Raw genomic sequence first — 18,401 nt, forward strand, 5'->3', positions numbered from 1 at the left:
GTGAACTCCTACACCCATCCCTGGCCCTGCACACATGCAGGAGCTTCCCAGAAAATCTTTTGGATGATCCAGATGGACGTACATCCAGCACGTGGAGTTGCAGGAGTTGCTAATGGTTTTTCAGGCTGAAGCATGATTTCTGGTGAGGGACAGGTAAAGCCTCCAGAGGTATGGATTCGTGTCCCATGTCTTGGGGCAAATGTTTGCCCAAAGCAGTTTGTTAGGTGATGGGTTCCAGCTCTGCCAGCTCTATCAGATCATGAAATCAGTTTCGGTTTCCAAAAGTCCTGGTGGCTGCTATTTAGGAAAAAAAAAAAAAAAAGAAAAATTACTGTTAGATCACAAATTGTCTTTTAGCTCTAAATTGTGATGATGCAAGTACAGCAAAAGAGGATGAAGGAAGAGACAAACTGAATCCACCTTGTATTAGTGGAGGTTTCTGCAGTCACTTGGTGCTTGCTGTTGAGCCTTAGAACTGTTATCATTCCAGCACACAACAGAGTACCTTGGTATTATCAAATGTAATGAATACACTTGGTGGGCATTTAATGGGCTTTCTTAGCACTCTTCCCAGCAGAAAGGTCTCTTGTTCCCTTCCAAATCCAGTATTTGCATGTTACTGCCCTTCCCAATCTCAGCTGCAGACTAGTGCACGCCATGACTTTTCAAAGCAAAGCACAATTCAAAGGCTCTCATTAACCCTATTACTTAGAAAAAAACAAACAAACCAACCAAAACCCAACAAAATTAAGCCTCTACTTCACCTTGGAGCTGCACATGGTAATGCTGGCTGCACATTTCTCTGAGTCCTGAAAACACGACCAGTCTTTGCTGAGCAAGAGGAGCACAGCTCTGCAGCAGCGTTTTGGAGAGCAGATGTCTCCAGACTTGCTGCTGCAGCATTCCCTGGATCCCACCACTCCCACATGACTGTGATCTGTGGTGAGAACACTGTCTAGATCCCAGGATTACCCCTCACTAGGAGCATGCCAACTCCTAAATAGCATCTGAAGTGCTACTGCCAGTCTACTATTCTCTTGCTCTGTGCACAAATACATCCTTTTGAAAGCCTACAGGCTGCTCCTCTAGCTGTACTTGGAGATAGAACACTGCAATGAAGGCATTTTATTGCTCTCCAGTGCTTGCTTCCTTGCCCTCACTGGGAATGAAATGAAGAGTTGGCAATGAGTCCATGAAGGAAAATCACTCTCAGAAACAAAGCACCTCATGCTCAGCTTCAGAGGCTGCTCTGAAGACATGGGAGATTCTCTACCAGCATTTGCCCCCACTCTGAATGCTGCTGGATCCAAAGAGAAGAGCACTACTCCCATTTCTTGTTTCCCATCTTCTCATTGATTGTCACATGATTGCAGTGCTGTCCATGAGAAAGAAAAGGGCTGGTGATTTCTAAGCTTCTATTCGCATTGTTCTTCCCCGCACTGCCTCCCGCCACAGGAGACCCAGTGCTGGAGATCATCCTTCACTAGGGCTGGCAGGCAGGGAATCCAAACCCACGAGCCTGTTCAGACCCCACAGCATGATGAGCTCCAAGGGGCAGAGATTTAAACAGCCCTAACACACCAATACTGCAAAAAAGAGAAAAAACTGATACTACAAATTCTCACCACAAGGTAAGCCAATACTCAGGACCATATGTGTGTGTATTCTGCCCAGGTGACAGCACCTTACTATTTTTATCAAGTGGTGATAAAAGTGATAGATTTTTGTAAAATTTGCCTTGCTGTGTCAGGGGCACCAGCACAGGGCTGCAAAAGGTGCAATCTTCTGAGGTCCTTCTGATCAAAGGTGCAGTTTTGAACCCACAGAACCATTGCTAGTTTGTGAAGAGAGAGCAGGTGGCCAGCACAAGGGTTCCCTTGTGCCTGGGTTGGTGCTGCAGCTCTGGTGGAGACATGCTGGTGTGAGACTCATCCCTCGGATGCCTGGGGCGGTGCTTGAGCATCTCTGGCCTCATGCTGACTTATAAAGAAACAAAACCATTTCAGATATACCGAGATCAACAGCAGTGGTTTCTCTCCCAGCGAAAGCTAACCTGCAGGACTAACCAATGCCCTTCGCAGAGCTGCTGCAGCCAGCTGCCCCAGCCTTGGGCAAAATTACCTCAGACCAGCTACTCCTGCTGTGGTGTCAAAAACCGTGCAAGGGTTGTACTTACCCATCCTATCTTCGGGTTGTGCTGTGCCGTGTACCTCATCTCCCACACCACAGTGTTTTTTGGAGTCTGCCAAATAGCCACAGAAGTGCCATTGCCACAGGCTGTGGTGAGACCTGGATCGAACATCCCTTCCTGCAAGAGGGGCTGGTGTGAGCAGGAGGACAGGGCTTGCACCAGGCAGGGCTTACTGAGAGTAACCACAGGTTTGTGCAGCTACGGTGCTTTTGATTTCAAAACCAAGGTCAATCACATCACGCTTTGAACAAGACAGAGCCATGATGTGCAGGAGAAAGGCCCGACCCCATCCTGGCGTGAAGGCCACAACAGGAGCAGGAGCAGCTTAAGCACCGTGGCCAGCCACACTTTTAGAGCTACACCCAACTGTGCAAAGCCCATAGAGCAGCACCCCCGGAACATTCAGCCCTGCTTTCACTGGCTTAGGGTGGATTTCTCAGCACGTTAATCCTCACAGGACTTCTGCAGCCCTACTGTTGGCTCCATTTTATTGGTAGAGAATAATAGCATTTGTATGACAGGATGTGAGAGAGATGAGCTAATAAAATTAGCAAGAAATGACATCCACTGAGAACGTTGACCCAAGCAGTTATTTCTTAACCATGCTAGTAGACCTAAAAATAGTTTTGATTGCATGCAATACCATCTATGGCAGCAATTACTACAATAAATGCAACTACTCAAACTGATAGCAGCACATTCACCTAAGTAACAGCAGCTAGCAGGCTAGCCCACCATGTTTGAAACCTTTTTCTTCCTACTTTGCCCAGCCAAGGATCTGCCCATTGTGAGAGAGCAACTGTCAAGAGCACAAATAGATGCAATAATTTCAAATTTGTTAAATGTAATACTGATGAAACGGCTCTTTTCAAGGGGTCTCAGATGCCTTTTTCTGCTCAACCATAAAAATATTGAAACAAAATATCTATATCCTCCTCTCTACTTACTTGTGGTTGTCATTGCTGAGAAGAATAAGGGATGACATTTGTATCTTCACTCCAAAACAGGTGAATATTAAGGACAGAGAATACAATTTTCCCCCACTTCAATAAATCACAATAGATCATGAGTTCTGCAATAGTTCTATACTTCTAGAAAAAGATTTGCACAGGAAATATAATTTATACATCACATTTCCACACTAATTTCTTCACAACTTTCCTCTAATGCCTTTGAGTGCAGACAGGACTAACAAAACCATCCGGTTCACATAGGTGTCACTGATGCTGGGGGGAAATCATCCCATCTCCCTAATCCATAAATTGCTCAACTTTACTGAGATCTCAGAGAATCCATTTAAGCTTGGCAGGGAAGGGTGAAGGTTAGGCTGCAGCTGGAGACTCTAAAAACATGAATCGGTCTCTTTTTGTGCCACGTGTCTAATCTCAAACACACGCATGGCCAAGCAGAAGAGGAGAAAGGACCCCAGGAGCTGCTCTTTCCCCACAGAAGCCAAGCACAGCACAACAGGCTCCATGTGGAAGGTGTCCCCGATTCAGACAAGAGAAGTGGCATTCTCCAGGGGACAATTCTCCAGCTACAAACCTCTAAGCGATAGGAGACCTCAGGTAACTCAGCCAAGCTCTCACCTGGTCAGGACCACAGGCCATGGTGAGGCCCTGGCCCACAAGGCAGGAGTAGCTCAGGTGATGCTGTTTTGTACAGCACATCTTGGAGACCTCTTAGCTGGAGTTCTCAAATGGTTTAATTTCCAGGGGTGTTTTCATCTACCTCTGCTGTGCTTCAAGACAGGAGGGACGGGCAGGGTTCCCTAACACAAAGGCTGGAGTTCAGATCTACCTTCCTTCAACCAAGAGCCACTTACAGTAGGCTGAATTTGAGCATCTCCTAAAATCTGAAGATTTGAACGAGTCTGGCAGGAAAAGCTCTGCAAGAGGTGAACATTGACTGATGCTACCATCAGATCCTGTTTGGTTTCTTACTTGTCCCAGGGAGCAGATGTCTCAGATCGTGACAGATCTTGCTTTGATACACTGGTTTCTCATATAGAGACCCCCCCCCCTTTAAAAGGAGCTCGAATCTCCTCCAGCAAACCAAACATGCTCCAAACTTGCAATGGTGACTGAAGTGAAAAGCGAAACAAGTCCTACCTGTTCTCTTCTTTGAACAGGCTCTTTGATTACCAAGAAGGGAGAGAATTGCTGCTGCTATAGAAACAGCAGCCACCAACCTGGCGACCATGCTTTGCTGCAGGCAGACCTGGAGATTTGAAATTGTGAGATGTGCCACAGTCCACATCCAACTTCTGTACCAGCCCATACGTTCTTTCGCAAGTCACAAAAAGACCGAAAAAACAGCCTGCTCTGTTTCAAAGCAGATACTTTTCTCCCAACAGGAATGAGCAGGCAAGGGATGTTGGCAACACACTATTGCCCAAGCTTGGTTACAACTTCTATTTCCTTGTAAAACAAATTCCGTTGGAAACTGAGTGCTACTTACTCCACCTCTGCCTAGTTTGGGTGTGAGAAAGGGGCCTGGTACCTCTGCACCAAGCCTGTTAGGCCTCAAACAGCAAATACCTAAATCCTCCTTCACTCCCATGGGCTTCAACCATCCTCCACAATCTCCGCAGACACCCATAGTAATGTTGTACACCAGGGATCTCGCCACATACCAAAGCACTAATGACTTTTCCACAGACATATTTAAAAGATTTTGTTAACGAGAGATTGTTTTGGGAAGCACTGTTTAAATAAAAAGAAAGCTGAGTAACCAATTGAAAAACAATTATTATATTTCCTTAGGAAAAACCCACTCACACTGTAAATTGCAGTAATTAAAAAAGCAAACAAATAAAACGTATTTTTGCAGTGATTTGTAGAAAAGCTGTTTGAAAAGCAAATGTTGTGTTTGTAAAGAAACATGCACATATACTAGACTAATTATGAAGAGTAACTGAATTTATTGCACATAATTAACAAACAAGTGGAAAGTTCTGATATCTCAAGGTTTAATTACAGATAGATAACAAATCCAGGTATTTTTTTTACCCACCTTAAATTTTCACGCAAGCTACTTAAAAGACGTGATGAAAAGACCACAGAAAAACGATTTTAGGATTCTTCCTACAATCAACTTTTGCTCACCAGCCCTGCCAAGGGAAGCAAACCGCGGAGCAGCAGTCAGAGCTCCCTGCCACCACCAAGGGCCATCATTTCCCAGGGAGTAGGAAAAGGGGACTACAGAAACCAGCTGACACGAGAAGGAATTTGGCATTCACCTGGATGATGCTTTGGTCAAAACATCAGCAGCCTTCAGATGCACAGTCCAAGGGACAGCCTGGCTGAATTTCAGCTTCCCAGGGGCGGACGAGCAGCCTAGGGTGTACTTAGCTCAGTCTAAGTAAAGATTATACCATAAACTCCTGAACTGCACCAGCAAATGCTTAATCAATAACAAAATCATTCCAGCTACAAGCCAGAAACACCCCAAGTTAAATCAGGGCTCTCACTCCTGCTTCAGGCTGTGGCAACATCACTGAGCTGCTAGAAAGGGGCCAGTTAAGAAAACTCCTGGTAATATCAGAAAGAATTAAAACATTTATTGGGCATAAATATATTACATATACACTACAGATACAGTTAAGTCTTACATACATAGTGTAGTATTTGCAAAATCTATACATTAAAATTGATATGGCAGTTTTAATACAATGAATATGAAATAAGTCTAAAATTTACAATACAAGAAAACTTACGATTATTTATTTAAATTTTTTTTAAAGTTGAAAAGCTTGGAATGTATGTTCCCATAGTGAGGTAAAAACATTTTCTTTTTTTTCGATTTAAAGAACTGTGCAAGGATAAGGTTCATACACATTCAGTTAGGGCACTTTTCAATCGTGACACTGAATACTGAGCTACTGTAGCCAACGAACAGGATTAGAAAACATTTCAAGTTCGTAAAGAAAAAGGCAGAACAATATAAAAACATCTCTCTCCTTCCTTAAGGGTTTTAAATATTTAGTGTTTCATTCTACCTTTTTGTTGTTGGTTTCTCTGAGAGCAGAGAGCCCTCAGGTTGGAGTCAATGCCTGCTGGGTCAAAGGGGAAAGACAAGGCATCAGCGGCACCAGCAACCACAACAGGAACGCGTGAACATCCCGCCTGCTTCTTTTTGGGGTAGCACGGGACAATCCAATCGCTATGGCAGAATATACAACCTACAAGAATGTCAGGTTCACCTGCCAGGGCCTGTCCCACCCCCTGCAGAAGACCTTCTGACAGCCCTGGCGTTGGGCTGGGCATGCTCCTTAGTGTGATTAGAAGGGACACCAGACAGATGGGCCATGGCAGAAATGCTTCAGGTGTGACCCACTGCTCTTCTCTACACTTCTGCTCGCTGCTGTCAGCATCATTTGTCTTCCAGAGTTGATCACATCATCTAAAGCAAGGTGGGGCTTTTATTTTTTTAATTTTTTTTTATTAAAGGAGTTTTTTTTTTCTGAAAAGTTGTCAAGCTTGGATTTCATAGCAGCACTGCTGAAACAATATTCCAAAAATAAAAAAGGGAATCTATTCAGTTTTCTGGGTTTCCAAACTAGCGGTCTTTTCCTTGTTTTAAAAAATACTCTTCCCTCCATTGAAAACAGCTGTATATGCTTTGCTCACAAAATACAGATGCAAGGTCACAAAGTTTCATATCACAAATAATTTTAAATAAGATGTAAATAAATTTGACAAGCCATGACTTTGGCAAAAACAAAAAAATATATATATTTAGCTCAATGCCATTAGTTTGCAAGGCTAAATTAAACTAATTATAGTCAATAACAAAATACAGAACATTTCTAATATTTGCTACATCTAGAGAGGCACACAGAATAATTCATTGATCTTAGCACTTTCTTTCCAGAGATGATTATTTTTTTTGGATATATGTAAACGTTTGAATCACTGATAATGTTTTTTTTTTGGCATTTAATGTACTAGATGCTCCCATCTTCAAAAACACAAGAAAATGTAAGAGGATTAATAATACTAGGAATGCTGCCAGGTAAAAAGTTGACCTAAAGTACAACAGTATAAACCAGACAAAATATAACATGCTACAGGGAGGGTGGGGAGAGGGATTAGTACATAAGTACACTTTTTATTTTTTATTTTTTTTTACAATAAATAAAAGATTGCACTGTAATTGGTATTTAAAGTACTGTATGCAGTATATAGTATAAATAAACCTAAAACAAAAATAATGTTGTTTTTCCCCATTACTTTGGTTAAGGGACTATTATGCTAGTACAGGACATGGAATCTTAGACGATGGAGACAGCACACAAAGTAGCTAGGACAAAAGCAAAACCGAGTAGCAAAAATATACAAAAACAAGAGGCAGGGAAATACACTGTGTCTGTTGCACCCTTTTGGAATCTATTTGCACCTCCAGCTCATTTATGTCCCTGAGGTACTCACACAATGTTGACTTAATATAAATAACCCAATGACTCAAGAGTTAAAAATCTAGAATCTCGAAGGATTAAAGTGTGTCTGGGAAGGGGCAGGCAGGCTGGGGGATGCTCCCATCACAGTAGGGACTATTCCTCTGCAGGACTCTCGTCTGAATTTTGCCATGTACCAAGTTATTTCAATTAGCCCTGTGGTTAAGAATAGTGTAGACACTCATTTAAGGTATTTCAAATAGATCTAATTTTGGATACCTCCAAGAAAGCTCCATAAAATGGATACTCCTCCAAAAATAATCAGAAAAGATCAACTGACAGCGAAGTTTATTTACATCGAGTGTAACTCGCACCTAATTCAGTAGAGGCAGTAAACTGTCACCAGCTCTAATCATATAAATCAGGCTGAACATAATAGAATATCATCTACTATTAGATTAGGAATAGTTATACACAGTGACAGACAGACAAGTTAAAGCAGCTTTCAATAGCTGAACATGGGAATAACTAACTATTGCACAATGCCCTCTTACTTAAAGTTACTGCTAGGAATCAAAATGGTAAAAAAAAATCTAAAATGGTTCATAATTTATATGCAGTTTGGTTATTTGATTTCTTATACAGGCAGTTTATAATGTTGTAACTGTAAAAATAACAGATAATTAAAAAGGTTTTTCCACTGCAGGATATTGTTCCAATTTAAATGCACTAAAGAGTTAAAATAACAACCTAAGTTTTATCTTGAAAAAAATGGGGCAAATGTAGTGAATAATTCATAGGCAACATTGCTAATACTGTTCAAGGAAAACCTGGTACTGTTGACTAACACTGTATTCTAGTCTTACCACTATACACACTTGTGACTAACGTTTAGAAGGAAAAAGAAGAGACAAAAAAGTGACTCATGATTAAAACTTCCTAAATAGTAAGATAAGATAAGAGACTGTACGAACTTCAGTGTAAAAAAACCCCAAAACAACATTGAAAAGGCAAATTGGTGACAATTTTGAAACTGTGAAGAAAAAAAAAAAATCTTGCTTTTGGTATCTGGTTTGTTTCTTTCTCCAGTTTGACCACTTCCTGTTTTTGAATTTCAAAAAGGTGCATCAAAACACTGATTTATCTTTCTTCAAGCTAGAACTGTAAAAACAAGAGAAGTATATAAAATGTATGGTAGAACAAAAGGATTTCAAAAGAAGGAATATCTGAATAAATGTGTGGATTATAATGCGTAGCATTAGTTAAATTTGTATCTAAAACTTTCACTGAATTCTCTACTTCATAAAGAAGTACTGTAATATACAGGCAAATATAATTGACAAACTTGCGAAGCCAAGAACGATGAGGGCTGCAAACTGTTCATCAGTAGGAATCATGCTCTTGATCTTCGGATCATCTATGCTTCCCATTTCTCCTGCAAGCATGATCTCATTTTGCTGAAGCATAAAGGCAACGGATGGGCTGAAAGGTCCACTGAGTTCCTGTGAGGTATCCAAGCACCGGCGGCAGACGCAGACGCGAAACCGATAGTCTGTATTGACTTGAAGGCCTGAGATGTGGAATGTGGTCTCTTCTCCCTTGTACACCTTCCAAACAGAACGGCAAGCACAGTTAAACACCAAGAGCAAGACAACCTCCTCCTTTCGTAGCATCTAACAATTTAAAGAAGTAGTAACGTTAGATTTTTGCAAGGATTTGAGCCAGAAAGTTAGGTCAAGCCTGAGTCTCTTCAGGAAACACTTCTGCAGCTCTCAAGGGAAGGAACTCTCTAGGTCAGTGCAGGTGTTGGAAAAACATAGGCATGTGGAGGACTGAGTAAGAGCTGTCCAACCATGAGAGGTTTCAACAGTGTTCAACAGAGTCAGTGCACCCAAGGACAGACAAGACTTCAGACCATGTACCAGCCCCAAGACATACTCGTCTTTTGTAGCTATGATAAACACTACAAATGTATTTCTGAACTCTTCAAGTGGGACTTTATGCCTAGAACACGTCTAAGACACAAGCACCGTCTTTGGCCCCAAAAGGAAGAAAACTTGCAAACTAAGGTTATTGGAAAACATTCACTGTACAATCGTAAAATATTTTACAAGTATTATCCTAATGTACTTTCTCTCATATTTCTCTCAAGTCAGCAATCTTGCCAGAAATTACAATTTCAGAACTGTGGAAACAATAAAATATTATTAAGGTATAAAACAGCTCCTCCTGGTTGCACTGTATTTGGTTCTTTAGTAATCCAAACCCATCACATATTTAAGTTAATCAAACGTAGGCACCACATGACTCTGAGACATGAGAAAGAATAGAGATAACCGAGTATCTAAGAGAGAGTTTTGTGACTAAAACGGCAAAAGACCACTGGAAACATTTATGAACTCTTGAAAGAAATAACCAGTCAACAATTCATATAACGGAGGACTGTTGAAACTGGTATTCTATGAAGTGAAGAATGTGCTGCTAAGTGCCTGTGTCTGCTGGAAAAAAACATCCTGAGCTTCAGCTACTTCTTCCTCTGCTTGTTCAGACATTTCCTTCTCCTTGCTGTGGGAGTGGAAGGCTGAGAGCATCTCTGCCCTCCTGGGGGTAAGAACTCAACTCAGAGAAGGGTACCAAGAGGGAAATTAAACCTGAGCTGATAGAGGACTTCCTGTGTGTTACTCGGGAGTAAGAAATATAGGAGGAAAGAGAAGAGATGTGCACAGCTAAACACACCACTTAAAGTCCAGCTTTCCTGCCCCTGAGACTCATCCTGCAGTTGAAAAGCCTGTTGCTGGTTTCTTGAGAAGGTCTGGGACAAAGGATTAAGGTATTTCTTTTATTTGTTCTCTCCTCTCCTTTCAAACTTTTGCAGTTTTTCCAAATTCAGTCTGAATGATGATGACTCTGAGTTTCCAGACTAAGTGCAAGTCCTGTGGCTGGCTCATGTTTCTTGGCCCCAAGGTATAAATCAAGGAGCAATGTTTAAACAAAATGATGTTACCTTCCTCAAGTATGCTCAGCATTCACAGGAAGTTCACTCTAGCTCAAGGGACAGGAGTACAGCAAATTCATACCGTAAATCTCTGCGATTAGCCACAGCTATGTGCCGTTGCCTTTCTTGTTGTCTTGTCTTCCCAACACCAAAGAGAAGTGAGTCATTTACAGTAATTGCAGGGAAAACAAAAAAGCAAGTGATCCATAGAAATCATGTGAAGGTTGAAACATCTGTTTGCAAAGCAGATCTTATTCCAAGAACACCTCTGCTGCTTTATTTTCCAATGGCAATTCCATTTCTAATACCCACCTGTTGTGGGCAACCATCCTCCACCTACTCCACCATCAGTGCTACACCTTGTAGGTGGTTAATATTCCAGTTTAATCCCAGGTATAAATGGTCACGCAAAGAAACGCTGCATGCATTTGGCACGTAAATGTAGTTTCAGAGAGTAACTAAAAAAAGGATATGTTCTTCTACAGGACCAGAGCCAGGATTCTTCTAGCTGGAAGACCTACCTAACTCCCATTCTTTAGACTGAGACATGGTAACTCCAAGCATCTATCTTTATGAAACAGCTGAAACCAAGGTATGTTTTCTGGTGGTGTTGTCAATATTAATTTCATTTCAAAATGTATACTCCGAGGAACTCTACATGCCTTTGCCACACAGGAACCTTTGCAGCCAATATAGCAACTAAACCAAAATAAAAAAAATCCAGTAAAATCCAAATAATGACATTTAATAAAAATTTTACAATCTAAGCTTCGTAAATTACATTTACCAGATACTACAGCTGGGATATAAACAACCTGTCTTTGCACTGAAAAACCTACCCAGCTAATTGTTTTTTTTTCACCTGTTCTGTTCTATCAGGCTGGTAAATACCAGTGTAACTGGAGGCTAAGTTGGGCTAAATCAAAGCTCTGCATCTTCATTACAGTCTAATAAATATAGATGACCAGGTTCACTCAAGCCAGCTACAGAACAGCACTTCTCAGAAAAGGGCCAGGTAGTCAAGTGAGAGAAGAGTGCATCTTTAAAGAAAGCTTGAAAAATAGTTGAAAGCTTACTGAATACATGAATGAATACATGATATTAATATCATTACTAATGATAAAGACAAAACTTTTCCTGCACTAGAGCTAGCAAAGTGGTGGAAATTGTCCTGCCTTCAGTGGTTTGAGGAGTACTGAGCACCAGTGGACCTATGTCCTTTCTCAGTAACAGGTAGAAGAAAGATTGTGCTTAGTTGTCATTAACTTCTGACGGAAGCCTCCATATCCTCCACAAGTGGCTGCAGTGAGCACCTTGGAGCCACTCCTGGCTCCAGCTCAATCTTCCCAGCAGTAGTGTCTGTAGGACCAGGCTGAGCCAACACAGGATGCTCTCAGCACAAAGATACTGGCTTGGTTATGAACACAGTTACTCTCTGTGAATGGACTTCACATACACAACAGAGGAAAAACAAAGACAGTTACATATAATGTCTTTAAATTTTCTAAACAAATATGAACCCGAACATAACAGTATAAAGCAACATACTTTTTTATATGTAGCACATTATGCTTTGGTGGCCAAAAAGTCAAAGTAAAGTGGCTATCCAATTTATCACTTCCAGTTCCTAAAAACAGCTTTTCTGTTTAGGCAACTGAGAATATAATAAAACCATGATGAGCTTTTTGTCTGTCTCCCTTGATGAAAATATTATCACACGTAATAAACTGCTGCTGAAGCCTCTTAGGGCATTTGATCTTACTGATCAAGCTAGATAGCTCCGAGTACTCCCGTAGGCACGTATTTCACTATTTCATTAACGTCATTAAATAATTCCAACCTCCCCTCATCTTCTTCAAATAATAAAAATGAAAGCCACAACTGCTCTATAAGCAACACAGTGGAAAGTTTAAGAGAACTGTACCTGGCTGTTGCACTCCTTCGCAGTGACCAATGGATTTAATAATTAATAAGTGTCTCTTTTGTATGGTGATAAGAAGATCAAGAGTCAAAACCAGCTTACAATCTATTTAGAAAGTGTGCTCACTTGAAAAGCTTTATTTCTTCTAAGCCATCTGATAGATTTCTGTTTAAGAAACTGGCTTATTCTTTCATCCAAACTCAAAATCAGATTCACTCACTCCACTGCTGAGATGCTCAGAAAGCCTTAATAGTTGTGTGGGCAGCACTGGCTCCTACACAAAACAAACAAGAGTCCTTCACCTCCTGTGAGGTGGGCTGCTCTGAAAAACTCTTCACAGAAGAAAATTATTTGCTCCATGTCATGACACAAAATTGGCATCAGGAGGCAGAGAAAATGCTCAGTGCGAGTGGTTCTAATAATAAATGCCAATGGATACTGTACAATTACGTTGTATTTTGGCATACAAGCAGTACAAGTGCCTTTGACTTGTTATTTAAGATAAAAAAAATCAACCCAATTTTTTGCTCATTAGAACTTTAGATAAATTAACAGTGTACTGAATGTGTTTCAGAGTTTGTGTGTCTACAGAGTCCAAAACCAAGAAAAAACAGTAATAAAAGTCAGAGCTTGGTAAGACAAATTGTGTGTCGAACCAAGCACTGCATTGCTGGAGGATTTTTACACACCCAGGCTACCCTTCCCAATATCTTTTTGTGTTTAGGAAAGCATCTGGGAACTTTCACCGTTTCCTCCTGGAAGAGATGCAGCAGAAGCTGATGAAACACCATTGCCTCCAAATTCTTGGAAATTTCAAAGTTAGACCATTTCGCCTCACTGGCAAACAATGTAAAGATAAAGTGGCAGTAAAGCTTAGCTTTCATTTTCCTGATAGCAATGCACGACCCAGCCCACTCCCCTAACTCCATGTTAAAACTAGGCAAAGTTGGAAAAACACAAGTTAAAATAAAGTTCTGAGTAAGCTTTGCTAGATGGAAATGCAAGAAACAGAAAAACAAATCTGGGCCACTGCTTCCTGGAATCTGCTGTGATTTATATCCTGATCTGTAAATAAGGAAAATTTGATTTCCTGACTAGAACTGCCATATGCTATTGCTCTTTTTGAAGTATCTGAACAGAGAAAGAAAAAAATAAAACACACAGAAAGGAAAACATGGCTTGAGAAACAGGAAAAAGAGTATCTATTTTTTTTTTTTTTAAACAAACTTTCTAGAAAGCTAAATTGTTGTTTAAATCCTGCACATACAATTCTTCAGACAACTCTCAGTTTTCACGATGATAGGATCTTAATTTTCCTTTTATTTGGATGAAAATATTAAAACCTACTAGGTAAAGCATACAACATTCTTGCCAATAAAACGCCATTGCACCAGTTTAAAAACACGTAACAGAGTATGAATGCTAAGCCAGTATCACCAAAGCCCTATCATCATCTTCCTAGTAAGTTTGTCCGAATGACAGTATCTTTGTAAAATGTCCTGGGGGAGAAACATAGATCTATAGCAAACATTGTCCTGACACAAAACATAGATTGACAGGCATCGTCATCTTGATTTCTGCCACAGGTAGTCACTCCTCCAGATGGTAACACTTAGTAAATGCTTTACTCTTTAATTGGTTTGTTCAGCTCCAGGATATACTTGCACATGAGCACTCATAAGCTTTTACTCATTTAAACACTGAAAGGAAGAATTAGGGCTTTAAGATAAAATAAGGAAACTGCTTTTGGTTACTTATCAGCTGTATTCATCTGAAGTAAATCTACCTGGAGAAGAGACAGACATGGCTCCATTTAACACATCTTCCTAGTTAAAACTGTTTAATGCCTTGCCTTAAATAGTTGCCTTTAAATTGCTGGAAATAAAGCGCTCTGACTATTGGCAGGATTACAGCCCTGTAACAGAGAAACAATTTTGTAAGCTCATTAGTTGAAAAGTTTCAATTTTAAGGTGATTTAAAAAATGGATTTCTATTCTCTGAAACTCATCTGCATTTGCGCTGATGTAAAACATGTTATTCTTCTGGGACCTTTCCAGCCTGAGATATATTCTATGATTCTATGTCACAGAAGAGAGCAACTGTGTCCTGGAGGTGTGAATGAAGGGGAAGTGTCTGAGGATATGCATTATGAAGTCTTGCAGAGCCCATAAGTAGCCTGAAGTAGGCATCTGCTGCATTTATTTCCATACCAGTGGGATATAAAAAATGACTTTATGCAACTATTTACCTCCTCATTATCCAGCTATACTGTCCCTGAATCTTGCAAAATCCACTGGCAACTGCTCTAGAAACACTGATCACTTCAGACACTGTTCTTTCTTCCTGGTCTATTTAATAGTCTGAAAACTTACAATATTTTTCATTTGTGCAACCCCTCAAAACAGTTTGCAAAACTTTTCTAATATAATATGCCCCTTGAAATACATATGCAAAACATAGATGTCATGTGCAGGGAACAAAACATTTAAAAGTAAATTTAGGACTTGCACATCAAACAATTATCACTAATGTTACTTCTCAGCTCACTAGTAGCAAGTGATCACATGCACGCCACAGGAAAGGTAAAGGGAAATGCATTAGGCAGAAAATCACTGAAAGATGTCTACATATTTTATCTCCTATTCACACACGAGGAGCTACAAGCACGCAGGCAGCCACTGCAGCCCAGTTAATGGGCAGCATGCCAGTGGTGTGCCCCGGTGCTGAGACAACATCCATGTTCATGACGAGTATAAACCATTTTGATGGGCAAAACTGATTTCTGAAAAGGTGAAACACAGGAACTCTCCCTCTTTCCATGACTGGTTATCAGCCAGTCCAACTACAGAAGTCAGTGTCAGCTTTGAGCATCCCAGTTGGGAGCTTCTGCTAGGGAGTTACTTCTGAAAACTCAAAACACCCCTCCATCAGGGTCATGCTTCATCAGAAATGAAGACCTTCAACATAAACCCCTGCAGGTACTCTTTATTTCTTCTATTGCTGTTTTTTTTCATACCACAACTTGTTGACTGTGAAGATTAAGTTGCCACCCACCTGAAAGGAACATGAAGACACATCCAATTCTCACCAGGCACATCCAGAACATTTTAAGCACTGAAGCTATTGTTACTAAAGCTGTAGGTGGGTCCACTTACCACTGACATTGAGACTAACACAGTACACAGAGGTTTTGTTCTCTATACCAGCACCAAAAACCTTTCCCAACAAAACCAATAGTTAGGTTCCTCAATCTTTAGCACCCACATGAATTGTTGCTTATATTTATGTTATTTAGACAACTTATTAATTCATACCAACACTCAAAAAAATACCTAAGAGGAGCGAAGACAGTTAAAAATATGAGTAAAGTCGTACTTTATTTACAAGAGTTTAATTTAAGGTTTACAATATCTCATTTTCTAATTTGGACTTATTTGGAATTCATATGGCAATGAAAACAAGACCAGGGAGAAAACAGGGCAGAGGTGAAGCACACAGCTTTCTGTGGGGCAGCTGACATGCTGCACTGACACGAGCATTGAAACCCTAGACAGGAATGGGATGGCTGAACAAACCAATTAGAAGTCACTGACTGAAATCCTTGACAGAGAGTCATAGAATTGGTTTAGTGAACGAGGAAGATAATTTACCTACTTCATCTTCTCATCTTTAGACAATGGTTAGCACCAGTCAGTTCAGAAGAAAGCACAGGGAACAGAATTGTAACTTTCCAAAGGCCAGTTCAGTTAGAAATAGTGATTAACTATGGACAGAGCACAAATCATTCCAATAAAATAACCATGGCCTATATACTCCCTAGGGGGAGAAAATAACCTATTACAGCCCTTAAGTTTGACTCAGCCTTTACCAAAGTTCACCTGACACATCACTATAGAGTGTAATTCAATACAGCAGAAAGAAGCAGCACAGTGAATGTTCAAGAACATTTCCATCATGTCATCACTTTAGCAATATTAAAACCAGACCATTTTCTTACCTGCTTGTATTCAGATTCTCTTCCAACCAGTACCTGCAGAACATAACTAACAGGATCTCCCTTCATGGGTGGGACCCTTTCCCAAGTAATTTCACAGGCGTTTGCTCCCAACTGTGTCACTCGAGGGGCTACAACAAAATGAAATGTGTTAACATTTAATATAAAGACTGCATTGAAATCTTATTCCTTTTCTGTGCACTGCAATATATATGAGAACATTTTAAAAAGAGAATTCTGGGACACCACAGGGGTTAACAGCACATTATCTGTACAATAGTTATATGGCCAAAAAATCAGGTTTCCATCATCAGTGGATAAAAGAAAACTTTTAAGTCACTCAAAAGTCCAATTTATTTCAGGACAGTTTTGCCTGATTAAGTAGTTCAGGATTCTTGAGGTATGAAACAATACCCAACACTATCCACAGAAAACTGAGTGACATCTAGAGCTGATTCACAAGCTCTGAAGAAGTTTACTGCAGGACCCAGATCACTTCTGCAGAAGACACTAAGCTGTTAGAACATTTCTCTTCTGTCAGCTCTGTGAGCCACTAGGAAGGAGGAGTGGATGTGACAGAAAACTTTGAACTTTTAAAATTCAATTGCAATGCTGTGCACTGATCTTTTCAAAGCAGAAGCCAATGCACGAGTTACACTGGCATTAATAAAAGCAGCAATTTTATGAAGTTCTGAGCAAACACCTGTCCCATGGAGATACCTGTGTATTCCGCCCATGCTACATGGCATTGAAAGAGAGGAGTAGTATCAGAGATTTAGTTCAGGAAAAATAGGAGAAGGGATGCGAGAAGGGAAGCTAAATAATCTTCTGTATTAGACATTAAGTCCAGCTTGGGAAGGAAAATTACAAGCATAGTTTTAGAGACTTGGACTCCTCTCTAATTCTGAGCCTGACATCCAGCTGATCAGACCTGCTATTTCTAGCAAGTCTTTGCACTCAGACCAGTGCATTCAGTAGAACCCTGGAGAAATTCAGTTTGTCAGCTGTTACAATGCTGCTGTCCTTGGGAGAAGACCTCTCGCCAGCTGAAAGCCAAAAGATGCTGTCCAGTGCCCGATGGCAAGCTTGCAGGTGAGCTGGGCACAATACTAACAGTGGCAGCATATCCACACGTACAGCTAAGCATCTGCCACTGGAAGGCATCAAACCAACTGCGACAGCATCTGAGGTCCACCAACCTCTTGAGCAGGCAGAGCAGGCAAGCACAGAACCAAAAAAAATATGAAAGTGGGAGAAACAACGGCACTGAACTCTTTACCAAGCAGTTAACATGTGCACGTGCACAGACACGAGCTTGTTAAAGGCAATCTAGTTTCCCAACCCTAAGAAAACAGGCAACAGGAGAGTCTCTCAAAGAAACAAATGCTGCTGCTGCTGCATTCATTACAAGAATCTAAGACTAATTCATTACTACCCAAGAGAACACATGAATCATACACGGATCCAAATGTAATCAATATCCATTTGCTTCTCCCTGCACATCTGCCAGTGCTGAAAGACTCACAACAGACACTTTCATCTCAGCTGACAACAATATTCTCAATTATTTTCCCTCCTCATTCCATCCTTCACCCAGATAAACTTAGATTTTTTCCTGACACTTGGAAAACACTGCCATTAACAATAATGCTGGTCTAGGGTGGGCATCACTAAACGAGTGACTAGTATGCTCTACAGGACAATGAATATGTACTTCTGATGCATGAAAAAACTGTATTAAGTTGACCACATACATTCCTTTGTATTGCTCTGAACATGGAAGAGAATCAACATCATCATTTTGCCTCAACAGATCTCTTTCTCCTTTAGCATTACATCACCACAGCCATGTTCACTAACACATGTTTGTGTTGTGCCCTTTTGACTGTTCCTGTCAGTGTT

The 18,401-nt window shown here is 40.6% G+C and overlaps 1 protein-coding gene across 1 annotated transcript in view; it reads right to left on the reverse strand.

Annotated features, from left to right (window-relative positions):
- Positions 1 to 6,665: 6,665 nt before the first annotated feature.
- The window catches only part of FNDC3B (fibronectin type III domain containing 3B), a gene marked incomplete at its 5' end in the record, with an annotated part of 105,778 nt that continues 94,042 nt past the window's right edge, over positions 6,666 to 18,401 (reverse strand). Inside the window, 2 exons of the mRNA XM_008944647.1 lie at positions 6,666 to 9,196; positions 16,503 to 16,630. Of these exons, the coding sequence (XP_008942895.1) occupies positions 8,885 to 9,196; positions 16,503 to 16,630 (440 nt within the window). The remainder of the gene's footprint in view (positions 9,197 to 16,502; positions 16,631 to 18,401) is intronic.

This window comes from Merops nubicus, unplaced genomic scaffold, assembly GCF_000691845.1.
Source record: "Merops nubicus isolate BGI_N331 unplaced genomic scaffold, ASM69184v1 scaffold1017, whole genome shotgun sequence".
NCBI classification, from domain to species: domain Eukaryota; kingdom Metazoa; phylum Chordata; class Aves; order Coraciiformes; family Meropidae; genus Merops; species Merops nubicus.